The sequence below is a fragment of the Sphaeramia orbicularis genome, chromosome 12 (assembly GCF_902148855.1).
Source record: "Sphaeramia orbicularis chromosome 12, fSphaOr1.1, whole genome shotgun sequence".
NCBI lineage: Eukaryota > Metazoa > Chordata > Actinopteri > Kurtiformes > Apogonidae > Sphaeramia > Sphaeramia orbicularis.
In genome coordinates, this window is record NC_043968.1 from 19,080,676 (window position 1) to 19,106,684 (window position 26,009).

At 36.2% G+C, this 26,009-nt stretch overlaps 1 protein-coding gene across 1 annotated transcript in view; it reads left to right on the plus strand.

Annotated features, from left to right (window-relative positions):
- Positions 1–485: 485 nt before the first annotated feature.
- LOC115430771 (septin-5-like) overlaps positions 486–26,009 on the plus strand; it is a 31,846-nt gene continuing 6,322 nt past the window's right edge. The window contains exons 1-7 of the mRNA XM_030150966.1: positions 486–683; positions 917–927; positions 8,393–8,483; positions 12,671–12,757; positions 12,857–12,980; positions 22,679–22,813; positions 22,925–23,042. Of these exons, the coding sequence (XP_030006826.1) occupies positions 641–683; positions 917–927; positions 8,393–8,483; positions 12,671–12,757; positions 12,857–12,980; positions 22,679–22,813; positions 22,925–23,042 (609 nt within the window). The 5' untranslated portion in view covers positions 486–640. The remainder of the gene's footprint in view (positions 684–916; positions 928–8,392; positions 8,484–12,670; positions 12,758–12,856; positions 12,981–22,678; positions 22,814–22,924; positions 23,043–26,009) is intronic.

Below are 26,009 nucleotides of genomic sequence, written 5' to 3' on the forward strand. Positions count from 1 at the left end.
TAACACATATGGTGGATATTTAATGTGTATTTAACATATATGGTGGATATTTAATGTGTATTTAACACATATGGTGGATATTTAATGTGTATTTAACATATGTGGTAGATATTCAATGTGTATTTAACACATGTGGTGGATATTTAATGTGTATTTAACATATGTGGTGGATATTTAATGTGTATTTAACATATGTGGTGGATATTTAATGTGTATTTAACATATGTGGTGGATATTTAATGTGTATTTAACATATGTGGTGGATATTTAACGTGTATTTAATGGATCAAGTAGGATAAATAGAGGTTTGGGACCAGTGGACTTTGCATGTTTTTGGGACGAGGTGTCTGAACAGAGTAACAGCGCCTCCCTTTGGTGTTTTACTGGAACTGCACCAGTCTGTCACAATAAAATAAAACCAGTACACTGCTGCTGACTCGCCTGGGAACCTGTCGTGTGCAAAAACCCCGTCGTCGATGTGATAAATATTGAATGTTTTATTGTTGTCTGTGAATGTGAGACCAGTCCAGGGTGGACCAGACCAGGGTGAAGCCTTTACCACAGGGACCAGTAGCGGCTCCGGTCCAGACCCGCCCCTTTCCAGTCAGTTTGGACGCATTATCCTCCAGCTGGGTCCAAGATGACGGCCAGCACCAGGTACAAGAGCCGTGCACCCCGGTCAGGTAAGCACCCTCCCCCCCCTCCCTTCCTCCCTTCCCTCACACCGCCCCTGGCTCCCCGTGGGTCTTCCATTCAGCCCCGCACAGCTGTAAACATCGATCCACGAGTGTTTTGTGAATACACACTGTTGTGCTGTTTTCTCCCCCGCTCTGTCTTCCTGGAACCGACTGACCACGGCTGGCATCTGCTCCACTAACCGACTGCTGTATCCTGGAATGTGGCTTTTATGGCACAGATGATGGAGAGGTAAGATGAGGATGAGGATGAGGATGATGATGATGGTGACCTTTATTAATTACATCTTCATACTGTACCACCCAGTCTTTTGTCTCTTGCCTGTGACCTGGTCAGTCATGTCCAGCTGCCCTGTCTGTATTGAAATTTTAACCCTTTCATGCACAGCGGTCACTCCAGTGGACAGTTACTCTACAGCTGTTCTTCTTGTATATTCATGGATTTTGTTGTTTTACTTGCATATCAACCAACACAGTGGATACTTATGCACCATCCCATAATACACTGCAATTCATACCATTACTGTAACATTCCTTCTTGATAGACCTGATCCGCAGCAACATATTTGAGTGTAAATCAATTGCTAGTTGTTATTAGACTGTAATTAACCCTTTCATGCATGAATTGTGAGAACCTTAATCAAGATTTATTTTCTTGAGTGTTTTTATTCCTCTTTAGGCATGAAAAAAAACAATGCGATTGAAAATTTTGTTATGAATCTATTTTTCATGGAGTTCCAAAAATGTCCATGCAGTTTGACACCATGCATTTGATTTTTGAAGCAAAAAACAAAACAAAACACGTATTTACTGATACATCACTTGGAAAACGATGAAATAATAAAAAAATAAATAAATGATTGCTTCTAATCTGTTTTCTCACATTTTAACACACTCTAATACTACTCATTACTCACCTCATGGAGATAATATGCAAAAAAAAAAACAACTGTTTTGTAAAAAAAAACCAAAAAAAAACAAACCACTGTTTAATAATAATAACAAGCAATTGATTTTCATTCAGACATGTTACTGCAGATCAGATTTATCAAGAACAGTAAAGTTACAATAATAGTGTGAATTGGAGCGTGTGGGATGATGCATAAGTATTCGCTGTGTTGGCTGATATGAAACTAAAACAACAAATCCCATGAATATACAAGAGAACAACTGTAAAATAGCTGTCCACTGTAGTGACCCCTATCTATGAAAGGGTTAACAGTTTGTTTTTTTTTTTTAAGTTGTTGTGTTTTGTTGTTTTTTGCATATTATTTGAGTGAGTTATAACTGCTATTATAGTATGTTAAAATGTGAGAAAACATCAGATCAGCAACATGAAAAAAACATTTATTTCATAGTTTTCACACCGTATGACAGTAAATGCATGTTTCTTTGCTTCAAAAATTAAACGCATAGTGTCCAGCTGAGTGGACATTTTTGTAACTTCATGAAAAATAGGTTCATAAAAAAAAAAAAAAAATTCAATCACATTGTTTTTTCATGCCTAAAGAGGAATAAAAACACTCAGGAAAAAAAAAAAATATTGATTAAGGTTCTCATAATTCATACATGAAAGGGTTAATGTCATTGTTTAGTGATAGTGAAGATAACATGTCATTAATCAAAAGGCATCCCTAGAAAAACATCACTATTATTCTGTCTCATGTCTGTTTCCTGTAGGTTATAATATCTGCTCACATCCTGTGGCAGGATCTGACCCTTTTTAATGTCCCAGTTTGTGAGATCAACCCAAAAAAACCACCATGTACTGCAGAACTGTACTCTGCACAACAGCACTGACCAAACATTTAGACCCAATAATGATGAAATGAGGCAGAAAAAATCCAGTATTTGCTGCAGCCATAAAAGACTTTCAAATTCTTGTATTTTTTTCCAATATTTTTTATTGGTATTTAAGTTTTATAATAACAGGCAAACAATATAAATAATCATATATTTAAAGAACATGAATCAAAACAACACAAACACCCATTTACACCATGTAGACTTCCACCAAATGATATATATAAATAACATACATATTTTTTCTTATGAAAATGTATACATATACGTAGAAATAAAAATAAAATACAGCAGTCATAATAATAAAAAATAAAATAGTAATAATTTGGATGTCATGTCCCTATTTTCCATAATGTTCATGTAAGATTCCCATAATTGTACAAATTTCTTCATTTTTCCTTTGGTAATATTAGTCTTTCCAGTCCGATGCACTCTGATAGTTCTTTTCTCCATTCCTTTATAGAAGGAATCAAATTCTCTTAACCCATAAAGACCCAAACAACCATGATGACCAAAACCATCTTCTAATCTAAACTGTTTATTACATGTTGATCTATTAATTCTATCAATACATGTAAATAATTGGTGTAAAATGCAGTTTATCATCTTTTCATGGTCATCAGATATGACCCATTTGGACGTTCAGAGGCTTCGTAGTGAATGTGGAAACACCGTCATCTTCTACAACATTGATTCACCAGTAAAACCCATGGAGTTTAATAAATGACAGTGGATGGACACACTTGTTCTATGTTCAATTAATGATATATTTGAATGAAAAAGTCCCTTTTTCTTCAGTTTTCTCTGTTTCTGATATAATAAAACACATCTTTAACCTGAGCTTTTATGAACATCTACATGATCTGATAGTTAACTATAGGAAAATACAGGATTTATACTGAAAAACACAAATTACAGAGGATAATATTATGATAAATGGTGATAAATCAATTATGAATGATTAAATAGACTGGAAAAATTCATCTGGAAACTTCTACAGATAAAACACTGGGTCTTTATGGGTTAAAAAATCACCACATGCTACGTTTACTTTTTTACCAGTTTTATAAGTTATGATCGAACAATATATGTTTTAATATTGTGTATTTTGATAATTATAAGACCCGTTAACAATATCAGCTAAAAGCAGACTGGAAATTCATTGTTCTGTTTAGTTCAATTCTGTTGTCCTTCACCCTTCAGGTAGTATTTCACAAAGGTTTAAAGATCATATACTTGCATGAGATCTGACATTTAAATAAAAAAATTAAATGTGAACAATTTCAGATTGAAATTTTGGTAATCCCTTATTGGATGATCCTACAATGACAATAGAGGGAGGACGTCAAGGAACATCAACCAAGTGGATGTTGAGACTTTTTGCCTCAGCCACTCAGTAATTTGAATGACAAGCTTGAACAGGTTAATGTATTAGTAGAAGTACATTAGCAAAAAAAAAACCTAAACAAAAAAACAAGTGGTGCCAGGCACAACAAACCCTGCCCCTCGCATGTATTGTAGCTTATTTTGGCATTGATCCAGCTGATGTCATCATGCCTATGCGTGTGCTGATGTCACCATATCAATTGTCTCTATAAATGTGCCAAGTTTGAAGTAAATTGAAACAAAATTGATGTTTTTATAGACATTTGAATTGTCGCACATTTGGTATGAATTCAACCAATAGTTTTGCTGCTAGAGTGTTAACAAACAAACAAAGAAACAAACAAACTGAACCAAAAACAATACCCCTTGCCTCCCCCAAAAATACATGTTAAAGTGGTTCTATGCAGTATTTATACGTCCATCTCTCAACGTCAGGGGGAAGTCATGTACCAGAGCACACTTCAGACTGCCAAAACCACCAGCAAATCAACACTGTGTATCCACGGACTGTATCACTAACTGAAGAAAGTATAAAGATGATTTTACACATATCTGTATTATTATCTTCAAACAAAAACTCATAAATGTTTAAAATAACCCTGTGTCTTCCTCAGCTGATAGTTTCCATTATAGCTCTGTTAGCTTAGCTCTGGTTTTAGACAGAAAACACCATAAACTTAGCCTGGCCAGTCATCCGGTTTTCTCTGTGTTTTCAATGCCGACAAAACAGTCTGGAATTGGGCCAATCGTTGTGAAATATGCACGATCTATTCTATACCGGCCAATCACAAGTCTGGGGGGCAGGTATTTCACAATGCATCATACTCACCCACTTCTTTTTGTCGTGAGTCAAAGTTAGTTCCGAGTTCACAAATCCCTTTACAACTGTAGCCAGTTGCTTGATTCAAAAAGAAGGATTGAATTACAGATTACATCATGTTTAATATAGAAATCCAAACTGTATGTATGTATACATCATGTTTTGTTAAATGAACGAATAAATTACTGACTAACTAACTGCATTAAGTTTCTCTGACAAAAGCATCATGTCTGTCTCATCTGTGATTGGTTTACTCGGCACCTGTTAGTCCCGCCTTCATATTTGGATTCCAGTTGGATTTCTCATTGAGAAAGACGGATGGCTGGCCAGACTACAATAAAACCAAAAATAGGACCAATGGCCCTGTAGCTTACCGGCCAAATGAAAAGCTTTGGCAAGTGTATCCACATGCCATTTATTATCACCCAGTTATGTGTATTTATTATATTACAGAAATAGCCCATGTTTTGCTCATATTCCAATCAGATCTGTAAAAAATGCAAATTCCAACTTGATATCATTGATACTGATTTATTGTATCAATCCACTTCCTATGTGTTATAAGGGGAACATTTTTCAAAAGCACACCAAATCCAGAATCAGATCCAGATCCAAATAATTTCAAAACCTTGTACTGACATCATCATAAAGAAGCTGTATACCAAGTTTGAAGTCAATCAGAAGTGTAGTTTGGGAGAAGAAGATGATTGAAATTTTTTCCCCACAAGAGTCCATGTTAAATTTTCCGTAAGTTCCCGGATCCAGAAGAAGATCCTGATCAGCATGTGGACATTATGTTTTGGTCATCTCCCCATCAGGGCTGGACTGTAGAAATTTACTCTTGATATCATTTATATTTACTGAGTTATTGCATCGATCCACTTCCTATCTCTTATAATGGGGAAATTTTTCGAAGTCACACCAAATCCAGAATCAGATCCGGATCCAAATAATTTCACTAACTTTTGTTGACATCATCATAAAGAAGCTGTATACCAAGTTTGAAGTCAATCGGAATTGTAGTTTTGGAGAAGAAGACGAGTGAAATTTTTGTAACGGACGACAGACGACGCATGATGACAATAGCTTACGGCGTGTCGGCCGGTAAGCTAAAAATCACTTTTTTTCTGTATAGTTTGTATTGTCAACAGCTGTACTAAAGATCTGTTTGGAATCGTCCAAACAAGGTCAGAACTGTCACAGTTTAGTCTGAACTGTGGATCAGCAAATGGTGGCCTTAGCAAGGATAATAACATCCATAATAACTTTATAACTTCATAAACCTCATAATCAAACTCACCTGTGTAGAGGAAACGCTGTGATTTCAACATGAAACTCCAGTGGTGAAAACAACAGTAGTGCTTCCGCTTTTATCACTTTGTCATTTTCTTTGACTTTCAAGGCTGTTTCTTTATGGTTCTCATCCCATATTATTACTTTCTGTCCTTGTAGTCAAAGGCCTGGTGGTGTTAGCGTTCCTCACCATGGGAAACCAGCAGAGTAACTCACTACTCCCTCTAGTGGACACATTGGGATGAACAGATTCATAATCTGATACATTGGGATGTTTGGCAGAACTTCACAAATCTACTGTATAAACACTCTAATGATGATTTTGGGTGATTTAACCCTTTCATGCATACGGATCACTACAGTGGACAGCTATTCTCCAGCTGCTCTCTTGTATATTCATGGATTTTGTTGTTTTAGTTCCATATCAGCCGACAGAGTGGACACTTATGCATCATCCCAAACACTGCAGTTCATATCATTACTGTAACTTTGTTGTTGTAGAAAAAACTTTGGTGTTCTAGATAAACCTAATCTGCAGTAACATGTTTGAGTGTAAGTCAATTGCTAATTATTAGGCTATTAGACCGGAATTAACAGTTTTCTTGAACAAAAAGTTTTCTTTTTTTTTTTGCATATTATCTCCATGAATTGAGTAACAGCTAGTGTTAGAGTATGTTAAAATGTGAGAAAATGGCATTAGCAGCATTAAAACTGTTTTTATTTCATATTTTTCACACAGTATATCACTTTCTGATGATGGGTTTTAATACATGTTCCTTTGCTTCAAAAATTAAACACATAGTGTCCAGCTGAGTGGACATTTTTGTAACTCCATGAAAAACAGGGTCGTAAAAAAATTCAGTTGCATTGTTTTTTTTCATGCCTAAAGAGGGAAAAAATCACTCAAGAAAAAAATATTGACTAAGGTTCTTATAATTGATGCATGAAAGGGTTAAACAAAAAACAGGATTATATCCTCCTGAGACCCAGCAATGCATTTTTGTCATCTGTAGTGGACAAGAGTTTCACAGCTTTACTTTAAAATAAAAAATGACATAATGTCCACTGAAAAGGACATTATATTTTTTTTTAAAAATGTATCTGGAAAAACTGTTGCATCATGCTGTTTCCAGTTAAGGCAATTTTTTAATGTAAAATGGCGAAAATGTTTACTTACTGGGTGTCAGGAGGTTATGGTAGAAATACAACATGCAGCCCCTTAATTTGTACTTGTAATCAGTAACATGTACTTGTAATCTACCAGTAGCTTTGGATGGTTTGAGGGAATGAAGGTTTGAGTAACAGATGGAGATATTGAACTCATTCTGGCTTTTGCTTTATCTCTGCAGCATCTTTAGAAGAGGGTGAGAGGAGATAGATGCCAAATCCACATTACTCTCACACACACACACACACACACACACACACACACACACACACACACACACAGATACTTCAGTAAATAAACTGAAACACCTTGAGCTGATACTTACAGTTTCTCCTCAGTGCCTTCACTCTAACTGTCTTTATTTTAAGATACATATCCTAAACTCCCGGGAGCAGTTTCATAATGTCTGCCTTCATCCTGTTTCACACTTTTTGTTTCTTTCATGTCATGTTGGAAGGCAGTGAGGCTGGTTCTGACTCAGAGCAGTGGACACAGACACAGCATGGTGTTAACCAGCAGTCTGGAATTGTGTATTTTTGTGATTCGTGTGTAGGTGTGACTTGCAAAAGCATCTACAGACAAAATGTCAATATGGAAGTAATACTGAAACTAAAGACACACACTTGAACACATCCCACCCCCACACACCCCCTCTACGTACACAGCTCCTTAGTCACTCCCTAAGCAGACACGCTAATGCACTCTACATTAGATTTGGTATTAAAAGCTTGCTGTACCTGACCTGCACTTTTGCTCTGTCCTCAAGAGGAAGAACAGTTTGGAAAAATCAAAACATGATGGAGGAGATGTGCTTTTATTTCACCACTGTACTTCATTCTCTAGTGTGCTTCTTCTCATCACAGGCCATCTGCCTCCTCTGTGCCTCCGTTTTGTTCCATTTCTCTGCTCTTCTCCATCCTCGTGTGTCCTCTTTTTCTTGGTGGACATGATGGTGCATGTGCCTCTGCATTGTGTGGTGCCGTGTGCATGCTCCCCCAGTCTCATGTGCCTGCCATACTGTGTTATGAACACTCGGTGAACCTCGGGGCATGCTCTCAGACGCTCTGCCTCCATCTTTTTACCACTTAAATAAACCATGAACGGAATCATGGGAATGTCCTACTAACACAACAACTGCAGAAGTCGTCGCCCAATGGGCTCAGACGTAGATGCATTCACTGACTGTGCACCATCACTGCCACTGAGCTTATATCTGTGTGTTTCTAGGAAAAAGATTATGTTGGTTTTGCCACGCTGCCCAACCAAGTGCACAGGAAATCTGTGAAAAAAGGATTCGACTTCACCCTCATGGTTGCAGGTGAGCGAGGGGGGGTGGGTGGGTGGGGGGTGGCACCACTACTTCTTGATTACAGTTTTAGATTTCTTTTAGTATGGGGTCAGTTTTGATTGATGATTGGTTTATTCTGAGCTTGTGCACTCTATGTACAATTCAATTTCACAATAAGACAGAGATCATATGACATCCACATATTATATACACATCATTATGTATATACAAATATACATAAATATATACAATAATTCACTATTAACCCATAAAGATCCAGTGTTACTTTTCCGGCAGTTCCCAAATAAATTGTTCTCTCTATTTAACCTTTCTTAAGCAATTTATCACCATTCATTATAATATTATCCTCTGTATTTTGCATTTCTTCAATAAACATCAGGTATTTTACCACATTTAATTCACTGATCGTGTAGATTTTAATAAAACCTCAGATTGAAGTTAATTGTCATAATATCAGAAACAGAGAAAAATGAAGAAAATATGACTTTTTCAACAAAATTTATCACTAATAACATAATCCGAGTGTGTCCATCCACTGTCATTGATCCAACTCCATGGATTGTACTGGTGAATCACTGTTGTAGAAGATGACTGTGTTTCCAAGTTCATTACGGAGCCTCTGACAACAGACGACAAACTGTATTTTACACCAATTATTTACACGGATTGATAGGAATAATGGATCAGAAGTTATTAAACATTTTACATTGGTAGATGATTTTGGTTGTCAGTGGTTGTTTGAGTCTTTATGGGTTAATATACACCCCTAGTAACCTGAAAGGGAGTGAGAATAAGTAAAACTTATTTATTCCTACCTTCAGTTTCACTTTTACATTGTATGGTTGCAGCTGTATCAGAGAAATTAGTTTTAAATATGCATTAGTAAATATTGCCAATGAGTAAAGTAAAAATAAATAAATAAATAAGAGAAAACAAAACACACACACATGAAAAAAAAAACAGTAATGACTTTATAATGACCAAGTGAGAGAAAAAATATTATGATTTAAATAAATCTGCCATTAAACTGCAAATTTTCTGCTTATTCTTTTTTTTTTTTTACAAGTGAAAACATTCTGCTTCTCTTTGTCTTAGTATATTACTCTCACTCTTGTTTACTTGTTGAGATTTTGAATGAATTGGGTCAAATTTGACTTAAAGTCCCTGTTAATTCAGATTAAATGTTGAGCTGTTTTTATCTGGTACTATATGACAGTAATATGGTCCTGAAAAAAAAAAAAAAAAAAACACTATGGAGGTTTTGTCAATACACAATTTTATACAAAAATACAACCTCCTGTCACCAGTATTTTAAAGGATTCTGGGATATAAAGATATTGAATAAATAAAGATGTTACCCATGGCTTTAGTCATTAAGTTATTTTATTTTATTTTATTTTATTCTATTTTATCTTATTTTATCTTATTTTATTTTATTTTATTCTGTTTTATTTTATTTTATTTTATTTTATTTTATTTTATTTTATTTTATTTTATTTTATTTCATTTTATTTTATTTTATTTTATTTTATTTTATTTTATTTCATTTTATTTTATTTTAATGGCTGGAACCCAAGTTTATCTAAAGGATAAGAAAATATGGTCCATTAGCACCATATATTACATGGTTTTAACAAAAGAAAAACATATATTTAATTGTTATATTTTACCACACATTGTTACAAACCTAGAACACATTTGATTGTCATATAATGGAGACAGGAAGTATGTTTCATACATGCATGAAATAAATTGTGTTTTTGCTACCAGTTGTGTAGAGACTGGTATTTTTACTGGTACGTCCTTGAAAGAGATTTTGCATCTAATGAAATACTTACTCGACTTATGAGCTGGTTCATAGTTACTGGCCGTTATGGGTCTTTTTAGGAGGGGTGGTCTCGTTACATTCCTCTTTTTACAGGAAACATGTAAAACCAAAGTCAGCACTGTGCTACCCTTTACATGGGGACTTTATCGCGACACCTCCACCCATTCTCAATTTACATGAAAGCTGCAATAAAACGCACATCTGCTCTGTTAAAGTCTATGTTAATGAGGACTTCATATAGACCTCAACCCCCTGTAACATGTTTTGGAAATGAACACAGTATAATGTCAGGAGAACATGTTCAGTCCTGAAAGCAAAAAAAAAAAAAAAAAAAAAAAAAAAAAAAAACAGACAAATTGATTTTTTTTGGTAAATTCAATTTGTACCATCGATGTGATATATGAGTCAAGTGAAATCTCCAAAGGTGAGTCTGAGTCTGGATGCTCAAATTAGATCACAGACTGACCTGGATGTGTCTGGACGTTGGTGAACTACACTTCTGCTTTATGGAGAACTTGCTTTTACTCAGCACTTTGTAAAAAGAAATATTTCACTTGTATTATTTATTGAATTAAACAAATGTCATCTGTCTTATATGACCTGGGCAAAACTAAAAAAAACTGAAAGTAAACCCATGATAAAATTTTCTTAAAGGTAATTTCTGATAAAAAAAAAAAAAAAAAAGGACACAAATATCATTAAACCCACAGTAACTATAGTCTGTTAGATGAAGAGAATAATAAAGTGAATATTTCTTTTCATCATTACTCACTGAAACATCAAGGACTATCTCTTTGGAACAATCTGTTCTGCGCTTATTCTTCTTTAAAACAAGTGAAGAAGATTATGGAATTAATAGTACCTCATATATTTTCCTTGAGGAACAACAAGTACAAGATTCTGTCTACGTCAGCTGCATTGCCGTTTTATTTTTCCGCTTATATGTTATTTTGATTTAAGTGTTTTGATTCCTTTCTGTGTTTTTTTTTTTATATGGGGAGGTTATGTATGAGCCATTTTAACATTTGTGTCATCTTGTTTGTGTATCTGCAAATAAACTAAATTAATATTTTTCTGGTGATCCTTGCTTTATGGTTGCATTTGAGGAGCAACCGTGGCCTCAAAAATTGAAGAAGCAACTTTTAACTGAGAGGTTACCGGTTCAATTTTTCATATCAGCACAGAAATTGTTGGCTAATGTGCCCTTGAGCAAGCCACTAAACCTCTCATTTGGACCTGTAATGGCAGCCTAGGTTACAACATGTGGTGTTGTTGTGCACGTCCGACTATTGATGGGTTTAAAAAAGAGGTTCAGTTTCAGTGTGTGTTGCATTTAAAATATATATCCTATATTTACATTACAGACAACTCAGATGTAGCTGTGACTGATGAGTTACATTGTTGTGTAAGTGATTGATGGTTTATCATTTTACCAGCTGCAGCTTTCGATTATTTTTCTAATCGATTAATCTATTGATTATTTTCTTCGATTTGATTCGATTAAACGATTATTTGAATAGGCGAAATAAACAGTAAAAATGTGAAAAGAGACATGTCTGGAAATGACAACTTGCCCTTTATTCCAGAACCATCTTAAACAATAACCCCAAAAAGTATAAAGTAAAAAAGTAAAAGGATATATTAAACAATCTATACAGAAATAAAAGCAATAACAACAGCATAAAAGTGTATATAAAATTATCTATCTATCTATCTATCTATCTATCTATCTATCTATCTATCTATCTATCTATCTATCTATCTATCTATCTATCTATCTATCTATCTATCTATCTATCTATCTATCTATCTATCTATCTATCTATCTATCTATCTATCTATCTATCTATCTATCTATCCGACCACAATGAACATTTGACAGATAAACAGTACCACAGTGCTTCAGTTTCAGCTCCACAGTTTGTCATGTCTTTTATGTATTGTGATTGTCTCTTTCAACTCACCATATATCTTTTATTAGTAAGTTTTTATTTTTTATTTTTATCAATTACTAGAAATTTCAGGCAACCTCAAGTAGGGTCCCGACCCCAAGGTTAAAAGACACTGATCTAATTTATTCTTAGCTACTTATACTCTGCATTAATTTATTTATTGATTTTTGATGTGGTATGACTGTTTTTGTCGAGCGGTGACCGCATTTTGGATTTTGAATTTCCCCTTGGGGATTAATAAAGTAAATCTGTCTGTCTGTCTGTCTGTCTATCTATCTGTCCGTCCATCCGTCCATCCATCCATTTATTCATTCATTTATTTTGCTGTCTCCTAGATCTGACATCTCTCCACAAACCCATGAGTCCAAGCTGTTTCAGAATGAGCTACTAAAAATGCGTGTCACTCTGTGTTCCAGGTGAATCCGGCCTTGGTAAATCCACTTTGGTAAACAGCCTCTTCCTCACTGATCTGCATAAAGACCGAAAACTGCTCAATGCTGAGGGTGAGTCACCACCGAATCAGATATCGCTAGAAAGAACAGACGTTGAGAGACAGACGTTGTTAATAAGGCATTAATGTGTTATTTGTCTCTGCCCTGAAGAGCGAATCAGTCAGACGGTGGAGATCACAAAGCACACGGTGGACATCGAGGAGAAGGGGGTGAAGCTCAAGCTGACAATAGTAGACACCCCGGGGTTTGGAGACGCTGTGAACAACACAGAGTGGTAAGAGTCCCCTTTGTATCCTGACATCCAGTCAGTGACAGCAGCACTGGATTAAAAGCTGTAATAGTGAATAACGGTCGACTGGGGGGAGGTTTCCGCAGATTCCTGCTTCACACCATTTACGTGACCCTGCCTTTTTCAGCTCAGTCTCACTCTCTTCTTTTCCTGTCAGCATTTTCACCCACATAGACATAAAAACTCTGCTTCTGCTATTCAACATGAAGATAAAATAAGAACAAACTGCTGCTTTGCTCAACACTGTCTCTTTACAATATTAGCTCTTTAGGCGACAGTCCTCATTCTCAGTCCTGATGGATCTGTCTGTTAACCCTTTAACTCAGTGTTTTTCAACCTTGGGGTCGGGACCCCACGTGGGGTCGCCTGGAATTCAAATGGGGTCACCTGAAATTTCTAATAATTGATAAAAATAATAATAAAAACGTACTAATAAACAATATATGGTGAGTTGAGAGAGACAGTCCCAATACATAAAAGACATGAGAAAGTGTGAAGCTGAAACTGAAGCACTGTGGTACTGTTTATCTTTCAAATGTTCATTGTGGTCGGTTTCAGATGCTGCAGCTCTTTCATAATTCATAGTTTGAGTTATTGTTTGTTCAGTATTAATTGTCAGTCTTGTAAATCCAAGCTGGACTGACTGTACATATCCTGACCAAAGAAAATCAAATTCTCACTTTGTGCAGTAATCTACACCTGGCTTTTCTGCCTCCGTCCATAATAATACGTATACACTATATAGCCTAAATGTTATCTAAATTAACGTTCATTTGCAACATAGTATAGCAAACTATTACATGATCAAAAACAAATTAATTTTAGCCAAAAAAAAAAAAAAAAGTCTCAGTTTTGAATGTCTTGGGTCGGCAGAAATTCATGATTTTAAAATGGGGTCACGAGCCAAAAAAGTTTGGGAACCACTGCTTTAACTCCTGAGACATTATTCCAGGTAAATGTGCTGCTGTGAATTTGCATCTGTTTCAGTGCCATTAAAGCTGCTGTGAGTATGTGCTTGTGTTCCTTTTCTTCAGTGGTTTTGTTTTACTGTGTGTTTTAGGGTCAAAACAAGTGAAATAACAGAAAAAAACAAAGAGAAGGATTTTAGTTTTACAGGTTTTTACTAAATAAGGCACTCAGAATGTACATTAATATGAGATTTAGGATGTTGAACATGAACTGTGAACTGGAACACACTGAACAACAAGTATTTGAATTTTGGTCCCCTAGTTTTTGTTTTGGGGTTCTGCTTTTCTAAATCAGTCCAGCTGCTTTTTGGCACCTGGTTGAACTCCAAAAAGCAGTTACACGGTTAAAACTCAGTAAAAAAAATGAAGGAAAATCACCATAACACTGCAAACAGCAGTAAAAACAAAAAAATACAAGGAAAACTGTGTTAAAAAAGGCCCAAACCATCTATTTTTATAGTGTGTTTATAGTCTCAATCACTGCCCAGTTACATAGGGGGTGCACTGAGCATGCTCAGATGTCTATGGAAAGAACAAGGTCTATTCTATCAGCATGTTTGGATTTTTTTTTTCTATTGAATAAATGGTTGAATTTTTAGGAATATTTAAAATCAATCAAACATTCAGAACACTCACCACAGACACGTCAGGGGTTAAAGGGTTAATCTGTCATTACTATATTTTCTTAACCATCAACAAATATCACGGAAACATCAGAACAGTCGTAGCCTGACATCATCATCTGCTCCACCGACTGCTGCGACTCAACGTTCACTGTTGATATTTTAGGTCAAATTGACACTATGGGCTGGCAGGGTGTGGCCCTTTTTAAACCACAGCAACGCAATTTCATCTGTCAAAAAATGTTCCAGTTAGTATCTACTGTCAAGGCCATATCTGTTTTAGAGTTAAATCCACAAACTGGTGATATTTCACATGCAGTGATACTGGGCTTGTGGGAAAACAGTGGAAATAAATCATTCAAAACATAAATATTACATTAACTCTGAAGACAAATGGACTCAATATTAAAACACCCACTTGGAGTGATGCTCTCCCTCAGATGGATTTTCAGTCATTTATTTTAGATTAACGTCAGAGGTGGATTTATGTGACATTCTAGTGAGGTTAAAGAGAAGATTGAGATGGAAATATTTACATTAACCTGCAAAACTAGAAATTTTCCTCTTAGCTTCAGCTGTATTTTGCATTTTGTGCTAATTAGCATAGGTTAACATACATTTAGAACGTTATATCTGCTAGTGTGGTCATTGTGAGCGTGTTTGCATGCCATAAAGCACTACTATATATGTGTCAGCCTATAGTCAGATAATGCAGTATTGATTTAAATTCAGTCAGCCTTCAGTCACATTTCACACTGCATTTCCTTCATCGATTTGTTATCGCCCTGTAAAATATATCTTCTGTTTGTGAAGTAATTTGCCACTCCCTGTTAAAATATGATATATAATTCTTTTACGTTGTTGTTGACAGAGTATTTCTAGCTTCTTGGTCTGACTGTGATCTTGTAATCAACTATATTTTTAAAAATTTTGTCGAGTCTCAGCTTTGGGATGTAATTTCAAGGCCACTCAAGGCTACAGCTGCAGGAGTGTCATTACATTACATATGTGTTGTCTGATTGATTTGTTATGGAAAACTTTCTGCTTCAATAATACATCTGTGGTGAGTTGGTCATTTTTGGTAAATTCTGCAGTAAATCACCTACTGAGACAGTTAGAGATAAGTCAAACCTTTCTCAAGACTTAAGGGAGTGATATTTTGCTTTTTTAAATGGAATTATGCATTTTAAAACATTTCCCTGTGGTCTACATAAACTGTAAATGCTATGCTTAGGTCTGAATTCTTCATTAATTCAACTCCACAGGTCCATTTTCAACCCTATTTCTGAGTAATGATACAAGAAAGGTCGTTTTTGAGTGCCAGCCCTTTAAATGCAAACGAGCAACTTCATGCCCCACCCCCTCTAGGTTGTTGGCTGTGTTGCTCTGTCCCATTCAACCAACAACTGAACATTTTAGGTTATCGTCTTGAAGTTTGGACATATTTTCAGTATGGACTACAACCGCTGCTGCTGACAAAGAATTATGTTGTACTCAGAGAAATGTTCATCAGAAGTCTTGACCTTATATGTGCAGATGTTGTGACATAACTAGTTATAGATGCAACAAATTAAGCAGGAATTAAAACAAGTTGTAGAAATTCACTCGATTTTTGCCAAAATGAATATAAAGGTAGCTTTGCAGCACCTGGAGGGTTCAAATTCATACTTTTTGAACTATTAGGGTCCAAATATACAAATAAATGAACCAAAGACTAATAAAAGTGGGTTTAGCAAAGTATGACCCCTTTAATAATCATAAAAGTAGAGTAAGTGACACTAACATTTGGCTCCTCAGTACCAAAACCATTCCAAACCCATCTTTTATCCACATTTGTTAACCACTAGTGTATACATATATGAGGTACAGTTGAGGGACGTCGCTAATGCAGTGTTATGTTTGTGAGGCACTGAAGGAACAGGAGGCAGATGAAAACAAATAGCTTTTCTTGGTGTGTCTGGTTTTGATTTGGTCTCAGCTCTTCAAAGTCTTGTCTTTGTCTTATTACACTCTGGTCTTTGTCTCAGATGCCACACCGAGTTTCTAAAATGTAAAAAATTAAATAAAACTATCACTATTCAGCAGATACACACCAGACACTAACAAACGAAATGTGATTTAGGAATATGTGTAGAAGGTACCATATTGTTCACCTTTAAAATTTAACTCAAACAGTAGCTAAAAGTAAACCATTCATGATTCTTTTTAACTTTAAACCTTTTAATATGTTGTATTTTTAAATGTGTTGTTCTCTTATTGTTCTATATATTTTAATTGTGATGTTTTCCATTACTTGTTGAGGGACCACGGATGCAAATTAGCATTGTCGCTATATTCTGACACATTTACATCTAATATTGTTGAATACAGATGTTCATTAATGTGATCTGTCCATACCAAATCAACTAATGAATAAATAATTAAGTATGGTACAGTGCAGGGAATGATACAAATTTGGACATGTCTTCAATAGTATGTCTATCTAACTTATAAAATCAACCCAAACAATAGGCTACAGGTTGGACCAGAGCATGTATAGTTAACAAATATATTTCATGTCAAAGTAATGTTCCATTAAACAGTAACAGCCAACATTTTTTACTTGAATGATAGTTTTTAGTTTTTATTTCTGAGAATAGTTTTTATCTCTCAATTGCAGTTTTTTTTCATATTTGACACATAGTTTTTTATATTTATATTTATTTTATCTGGTGGATATAATGTCTGTTTATTTTATTGCTGCTGCTTCTTGAGACAATTGCATCAACATTTCATTTTTAGATGCAAATCTGAAATGACAAATAAAATCTTTCTATGTCACCTATAGGGCTAATATTTCTCAGTGAGTAACATCAAACCTCTCCAGTCGGTGGAGCATGAGACTTTTAATCTCAGGGTTGTGGGTTCGAGCCCCACGTTGGGCGAAGTGTTTTTGGATTAAATGTTTGAGGTTTATAGCCACTTCTGTTGCAGATTAGAAATAAAATATGACTATGAATACTGTAATTTGTCTGCACAGAGGATAAGCATAACTCATTCTGTGTTTAATTTTTCCATTCATAGTACTCTAAAACATAAAGCTGTAAATATAGATTTTTTTTTTACCTCCGCCAAGGAGGTTATGTTTTTGCCAGGGTTTGTTTGTCTGTTTGTTTGTTTGTTTGTTTGTTTGTCTGTCCGTTAGTGTGCAACATAACTCAAAAAGTTATGGACAGATTTGGATGAAATTTTCAGGGTTTGTTGGAAATGGGATAAGGAAGAAATTATTAAATTTTGGTGGTGATCGGGGGTGGGGAGGCCCACAGGGGGGGGCCACTGACCAGCCTTGGCGGAGGTCTGCGCTCTCCAAGTGCTTCTAGTTTAACCATGTAGCCTGGTTATGTAATTTTTTTAATGATTTATTTATTCAGGAAGAGCCCATTTAGGTATGTTATCTCTAGTTCCATGGAGTCAAAATGGCAGAAGCAAGCATGGTCACATAAAAAACACACACAGAATTATGTTAAAAGAAGAAAAAATAGAGGCTAATTGACCATGACATCTGTAACCCCCCTTCTACAGAGGTTTATGTAAAGCACTATGTTTCAGTACGCTAAATTTCTTCATAGATATTTAAAGAAGGATTTCATATCCTTTGAAATGTGTGAAAAAAGAGATGAAAATGCTGCACAGTTCCACATAAAGTGACATACCTGCTCATACAGCTGCTCATTCACACCAGACATATGTTATAGCCTCTGTTTTACTCACTACCATAAGGATGATGTTCTGGTGCCAACATCAGGCTGAATTCAAGAATCACAACAGTTTTTAGCAGCTGTTGAGTTTTCTCCACATTTCCCTTCCTGCATGCTTCAGCACATCTGCAGTAGTCACACAACAGACTAATTATGCTCGCCAAGATGGATATTTAATACACAGTCACGAAAAAAATTATTAGACCGTCAAAAGTCATCAAAAACAATGGTTATGCAATCAAGTACTAACTGCTGTGTGTATCATGTGACTAAAACAGACAGGAAATGGAGCTGGCTATGAAACTTCTAGAGCACAGGTGTCAAACATGCGGCCCGGGGGCCAAATGCGGCCCGCCAAAGGGTCCAGTTTGGCCCCTGGGATGTTTTTGCCAAGTGCAAAAATTCAACAGTCTTGAATTGAATTAAGCAAGGAAAAAAAAAATTTAGCTCGTATTAAGGAAAAAATCTTGAATTAAGCCAAAAAAAATAAAAAAATCTTCAGTTAAGCCTAAAAAAAATCTTCAATTAAGCCAAAAAACCTTGAATTAAGCCCAAAAAAAATCTTCAATTAAGTTAAAAAAAAAAATCTTGAATTAAGCCACACACAAAAAATAAATCTAGAATTAACAACTTTTTTTTCTTTGTTTTAGTGCAAAAAATAACATTAAATTATGAAAATATTTACATTTACAAACTACCCTGTAACACTAAAATGTGAATAACCTGAACAAATATGAACAACCTGAAATGTCTGTAGAAAATTCAGCCCAATTTGAACTCTTTTCTGCCTGTTCCTCAGTGTTTAGTGTCTTTGTAGATCTGATCCATAATCCACATGGACAAATGAGAAGCTGAGGAATAATATTGTTAAAATTACACTAAATTTTCATCAATTTTTAACTTAAATTTCAGTTTTTTCAGGTTTCTTTTTTTTTTTTTGGATAGTTTATAAAAGTAAGTATTTTCATGATTTAATGGGGTTTTTTTACACTAAAACAAAGACAAAAATTTGGAGTTGTCATTATTTATAGGTTATGTTATTATTTTTCTGGTTCGGCCCGCTGCAGATCAAATTTTGCTGGATATGGCCCCTGAACTAAATTGAGTTTGACACCCCTGTTCTAGAGGAAGATATTCACAATTCAATTCAAAAGCCAACTCAAATCCTACCTCTTCAGATCAACATATGACCACTGACCGCCCATTCCACCTCATCCACCCTTCTCTCATGTGTTTTTCTGTATCTGTCTCTTTCATTTTGCTTGAGTCTTTGTTCTGTTTGCATTTTTGTATTAGCTCTGTATCTGTTAATACTCCTTTGTTGTGTGTTTGTCCGTTGGCTGCTTATTGTAAAACATCTTTGAGTATCTAGAAAAGCGCTATATAAAACCGATGCATTATTAGTATTCTTATTATTAAAAGAAAACATGGAATGCCTAAAAGCACTGTTTTTGTCAGTACAAAGCCATAGCTATTGATGGAAGAACCAAAGTGATTTTGGTTATCAAGAAAACCATGGAAAATGGCTAGATATCAGCTCTGAAATTAAACTCTTAAGAGCCATTTTTGTTATTATATTTGTCCAGACAAACATACCTTTAGTTGTACTAGGCATTAACCTCCAAAGACCCAGGACATGTCAGCAAAGTACAAGCTTTTTTTTTGTTTTTTTATTAAAAAAAGTGCCTATATTGGAAACAGGGCGACACGGTGGTAAGTAAGTAAAGTTTTATTTATATAGCACTTTTTAAAACAACATGCTACAAAGTGCCTCACATAAAGAAGACAGATCAAATCAAATTTTAAGCCAATTTACAGAAACCCAACAGAATCCTCCTGGAGCAAACACTTATGACTGGTGACAGTGGCGAGGAAAAACTTCTCTTTAACAGTAGAAACCTGGAGCAGACCCAGACTCCTGAAGGATGGCCGTCTGCCTTGACCAGTTGGGGTTAAAGAGAGAGTAAAGGGGGAGAAAAGAGAGAGCGACAGAGATAGAGAGAGACTGGGGGAAGAGGGGGAAGGTAGGGGAAGATGCATGCACAGATAACTGAATTAGAACATCTGTGATATGCTAAGTACAAAGGCTGAACCCAAAAGCAAGACCACGAAAAACCAGTAAGGTTGAGTGTTTTTATTAAACACTTTCACCAGTGAAAATATACAACACAGAGATAATGTAACTTCTGTGAAGCCACCGGATCCGGGGGTAAACGTCTGGGCTGCGGGTGAATACGGCTGACGACCGGCTTGGCCGAGCCGGGAAAACCCCAACGGAATCCCCACTAGGGACAAACAGAGGGTGGTCAAAAAACAAGCCAGGTCATACACGGAGAAGCAATCAAACGAGCAACGGTACATGGGGGACAGGCAGACTCACGGTAGTAATCCAGGCGAAGGTCGAAGCACAGGTAGTTGGTGGAGGCTGAGGTATTAAAGGGAGCAGGCAGAGACAGAGTCGGGTACACGAACCAGGTCGATGACGAGCAGGCAGGATAGGAACAGGCTGAATCAGTGGTCGAAGGACGAAAACGGGTCAAACACGGCAGACAAACGAACAGGATCCAAAACCACTGGTAAGTGAGCACAACAAGTTGTAGAACACAAACTGGCAACTAAACAGGGGAAGACTGAGGGTTTAAATACACAGGAGGGCGGGAAGACAATTGGACACAGGTGGAGATAATCAGGGAGGAGCCAGGTAATCAGGGAAAAGGTGAACACGATCAGGGAGAGGAAGTAAAGACAACAGACAAGACACATGAGGAAACTTAACAAAATAAAACGGAAATGACAAACAAAACAGAAAAGACAAACAAATCCAGACAAAGTCCAAAAGCCGACATGACAACATCTATGGAACAGTATAATAAACGCTATCGTAACTATATGGATAAGTGAGTGTTGACAATGATGGTGGAGAGAGGCAGGACCACAGCAGCAGGTCCAGAGATGATCGTAGGAAAACCTGTGATGATCCTGGGAAAACCTGTGAGGCGATAAAGCACAGAGACTCCAGGGAAGAAGTCAAGTCAGTAACATGTATTCCCTGGGGCGTAGACAGAAGAGTGGTTAGCACTCGTGCCTCACAGCAAGAAGGTCCTGGGTTCGATTCCTTTCTGTGTGGAGTTTGCATGTTCTCCCCTTGTCTGCGTGGGTTCTGTCCAGGTACTCCAGCTTCCTCCCACCATCCAAAGACATGCACTGATAGGTTAACTGGTTAATCTAAATTGCCCATAGGTGTGAATGTGAGAGTGACTGTTTGTCTCTATATGTCAGCTGGCTGTATGTCCAGGGTGTACCCCGCCTTCGCCCGTAAGTAGCTGGGATAGGCTCCAAGCGACCCCCGTGACCCTAGTGAGGACAAAGCGGGTTCAGATAATGAATGAATATATAGGAAACATCATGATGCAACAGTTTTTTCAGATGCAGTTTCTAAAATTTTTATGGAATGTCCTTTGTGGTGGACAGTTTTTTTTTCTTTTTTTTGGATAAAGTTGTGAAACTCTGGTCCATAAATGTGGACAGTGGGTCTTAGAAGGTTAAAATGAACAAGAAATTGAAGAAAACAAGGGGTGGTCTAATAATTTTTTCTGTGACTGTTTTTAACCCTTTCATGCATTGTGGTCACTACAGTGGACAGTTACTCTACAGCTTTACTCTTGTATATTCATGGGTTTTGTTGTTTTAGTTCCATATCAACCAACACAGTGGACACTTATGCATCATCTCATAAACTCCAATTCATACCATTATTGTAACTTTGCTGTTCTTGATTGGTTCTTGAGTGGAAATCAATTGTTAATATTTATTTTTTGCATATTATCTCCATGAAGTGAGTAATAACTAGTATTAGAATATGTTAATATGTTAAAATGTGAGAAAACATCAGATTAGCTGCATTAAACATGGTTTCATTTCACTGTTTTCATATCACTTTATGATATTGGGTTTTAAATACATGTTTCTTTGCTTCAAGAATAAAATTCATGGTGTAGCTGAGTGGACATTGTTGTAACTCCATGAAAAACAGGTTGATTTAAAAAAAAAAAAAAATTCAATCACATTGGGTTTTTTTTCATGCCTAAAGAGGAATAAAAACACTCAGGAAAAAAAAATCTTGATTAAGGTTTTCATAATTCATGCATGAAAGGGTTAATAAGATGGGAACTATGAATTAATAATGTGATAAGGTGCAGGCTTCAAACTGAGGTTAGCTGCTACATATTGACCTTTGTTTCTAAAAACTGGATTTATGTGTCATCACTGTGTTTCAGCACAACAAACTGAAGCTGAATTAAAGGTAATGTTGTACAAGTACATGAAGATACTGTAACCACACTTGTGTTTCCCAGCTGGAAGCCGGTCACAGACTACATCGATCACCAGTTTGAGCAGTACTTCAGAGATGAAAGTGGGCTCAACAGGAAGAACATCCAGGACAACAGGGTGCACTGCTGCCTCTACTTCATACCTCCGTTTGGACATGGGTATTTGACATGTTAAATGCACGCTGCCATACCAACATGTGACATTTATGTACAGTTCATGCATTCTGTATTTGAATGTACATGCTCAGTGAAGCTCATGTCCTCCTGTAGGCTCCGTCCAGTCGATATCGAGTTCATGAAGGTCCTTCAGGATAAAGTTAATGTGGTTCCTCTCATCGCTAAAGCTGACTGCCTCACTCCCAGTGAGATAAAGAAACTCAAAGAGCGGGTAAGACCTCAGCTGTTATAGTCACATTCATGTAGACTGCATAAATAATCAATAATTACCAACACCTACACTATTGTAATATACACTATATATACTACTATAGCAGTATCACTTGTCTATATATGAGTTTTCATAGATGTAACTGTGGTTCAGCCAGGACCTTTACACTTAGTTACGCCAGATTTACCATTAATACCAAATGACACACATTGAGTTTGACAGTAATTCTGCTCAAGTGATGCCCAAAACCCTCCGGCAAAGCCTGAGATTGACAACATTTGGATGAATGAACACAAAAGAATGAAGAAGACAGTTTCCCTAATGCAGGAGGAGACTGTGGAGACTGTGGAGATGATGATCTGTTGAAGGCTGATGAGTAGGCGTGGATGAATGAACACAAGCTCAGTTATAACGTGGCCTAATTGGGGTGGGACAGACCGAAGTTGTGAATAATCACACAGAACAAAGCTTGCGTCTGGATCTTACTCCATCCGTCCTTTCCTGTAGCAGCTTTTTTGTACAATATAGAAGGGTCTGATCAAACCAAAGTGAACATCATCATGAAAAAGTACATTTGCACACATCATTTATTAAGTGGGCTCGTTTTGTAGCTGTATTTTATGTTATCCTTTTAAAAATACCACTTGTAGAAAAAAAGTTACAACCAGTTTTATCGACTGTACTTTTTACACCATAGCCATGCCTCAGATATAAAAATATAGCTCGAATTTGATGCTAAAAATTATTTCTAAATCTGTTGATTATATAGATGGTTAAGTTTCAAGTATTAGATTTTCATTATTTTGTGAATACTATTAATATTTACTGTATGACTTTGAACACTTTTGAGAGGCCCTGTCCATGTGTTAGTATTAAATACATTAAATAAAGCATTGTGATTATTTGTGGTTTGTAAAAATAAGTCAACATTTTAGGTGATTGCATATAATGGTAAAGAGTTGCCCATGTGTTACTATGGCAACCTGCCCATGTGTTACCACATTCTCATGTCAATAAAACAGAGACTTTTCAATATTTCACACCTAATTTTATTTTCAGCATAGTTGAACATAATATCTAAAAGGTTTTATCCTACTTTATATCAATTTCTGTTGAGAACCACACATTTTGAACGTTTGCGTAAAGCTAAAAAAAATTGATGCCTGTTTCAAGTCTCCGTGTTACCGAGCAGTAATTTGACATTTTTCACCTAAAAATTTTATCTCCCCAAATTTAGTTATTCATAATGTTAAAGTGCTTATAAATACCTACTCAAATATGTATAATACAGGCATCTAAGTTACTCTGCTTACATGGCAGAGACTGTTGAACACCAAATGTGTCCATGTGTTACCGCTTGATCGGACCCAGAAGCTTAATTAATGCACTGACCTTTCTGTCTATGCTGCACATCCCTTTGCTGCAGGATATGAAAAGCTGCAAAAAGCTTTAGAATTTCTCTGTATTGCATCACTTATAACTCAGAAATACACATTACTTTAATTACCTTCGTCAGTGATCAGCTGACCTTTCATGTGTGTCACCATCACGTCTCTGCAGCACAAAAACAGTTGCAACACATCAGTGTGAGTATGAGTTCAATACTTTTTCAGGCTGAGTGGCAGACTAGGAGGGGTAGCAATTGAGTTAAGGAATGTGGAAGTAGGAACTGAACTGCAGTATTAGGTTTGGATTTAGTTTCAGCTCTCGTTTTAGCAGTGAGTGACTCAGAAAGTTCAACTGGATTTTCTTTTATTTTACTTTATGGCTTTGTGGCATTTTTAGTGTGTGTGCATCCATTATACAGGGTGTCCACAAAGTCTCTTTACAATTAAAAAAGCGTATAACAAAAGCAATTGATGAGATCTGTTAATCAGATTTGTTGTATGTACTCAGTGGTTATCAGAGTTTTTAATCACATTGTGGAATCATATGGAAGCAAATCATTGGTCCATTTTAAGTCAATGAGAGATCAATTACTGCAAATGGTTTCCTTGACCTTTTACTGAATATGTGGCACCACAACTAGATGACCTTCAACCAATCATCATTTTACAGCCAGACAGTGCACCACCACATCAGGGACTGCATGTTGGTGGGTTCCTAAATCAAACATTTCCAGTTCGATGGATTGGAAGGGATGGTCCACTTCCTTGGACACCTCACTCACCAGATATCACCCTACTGGATGTCATTCTGTGGGGTTATGTTAACCTCCTAAGACCCAGGAAATGTCAGCAAAGTCCAAGGTTTTTTTTTTTTTTTTTTAATTAATTAAATAAGTGCCTATATTGAAAACATCATGATGCAACAGTTTTTTCAGATGCAGTTTTTAAAATTTTTATGGAATGTCCTTTGTGGTGGACAGTTTTCTTTTCTTTTTTTTTTTTGCATAAATTTGTGAAACTCTTGTTTACAAATGTGGACAGAAAACCCATTGCTAGGTCTTAGGAGGATAAAGATATCTTGTATCGAACAAAGATCAGCGACCTAAAGCAAGAGATCGCTGATCCCTTTACCATCATTGATGAGACCATGCTACAACCAACATGGCAAGAAATCCAGTACCTTCTTGATGTGTTTCATGCAACTAATAGTGCCCATATGAAGGTGTATTAACCCATAAAGACCCTAACAGCCACTGGCAACCAAAAGAATCTACTGATGGAAAGTGTTGTAAAATGCAGTTTGTCATCTTTTCATGGTCATCAGATGTGACCCATTTGGATGTTCGGAGGCACTGTAGTGAACGTGGAAACACCGTCATCTTCTACAACATTGATTCACCAGTAAAAATCCATGGAGTTTCATAAATGACAGTAGATGGGCACACTTGGTTTATGTTTAGTGAATGATAGATTTTGCTTTAAAAGTCCCTTAAAAAAAAAAAAAAAAAAAAAAAAGTTCAGTTTCCCTTAACTTTAATCTGAGCTTGTATGAACATCTATATGATCAGTAATTTAAATA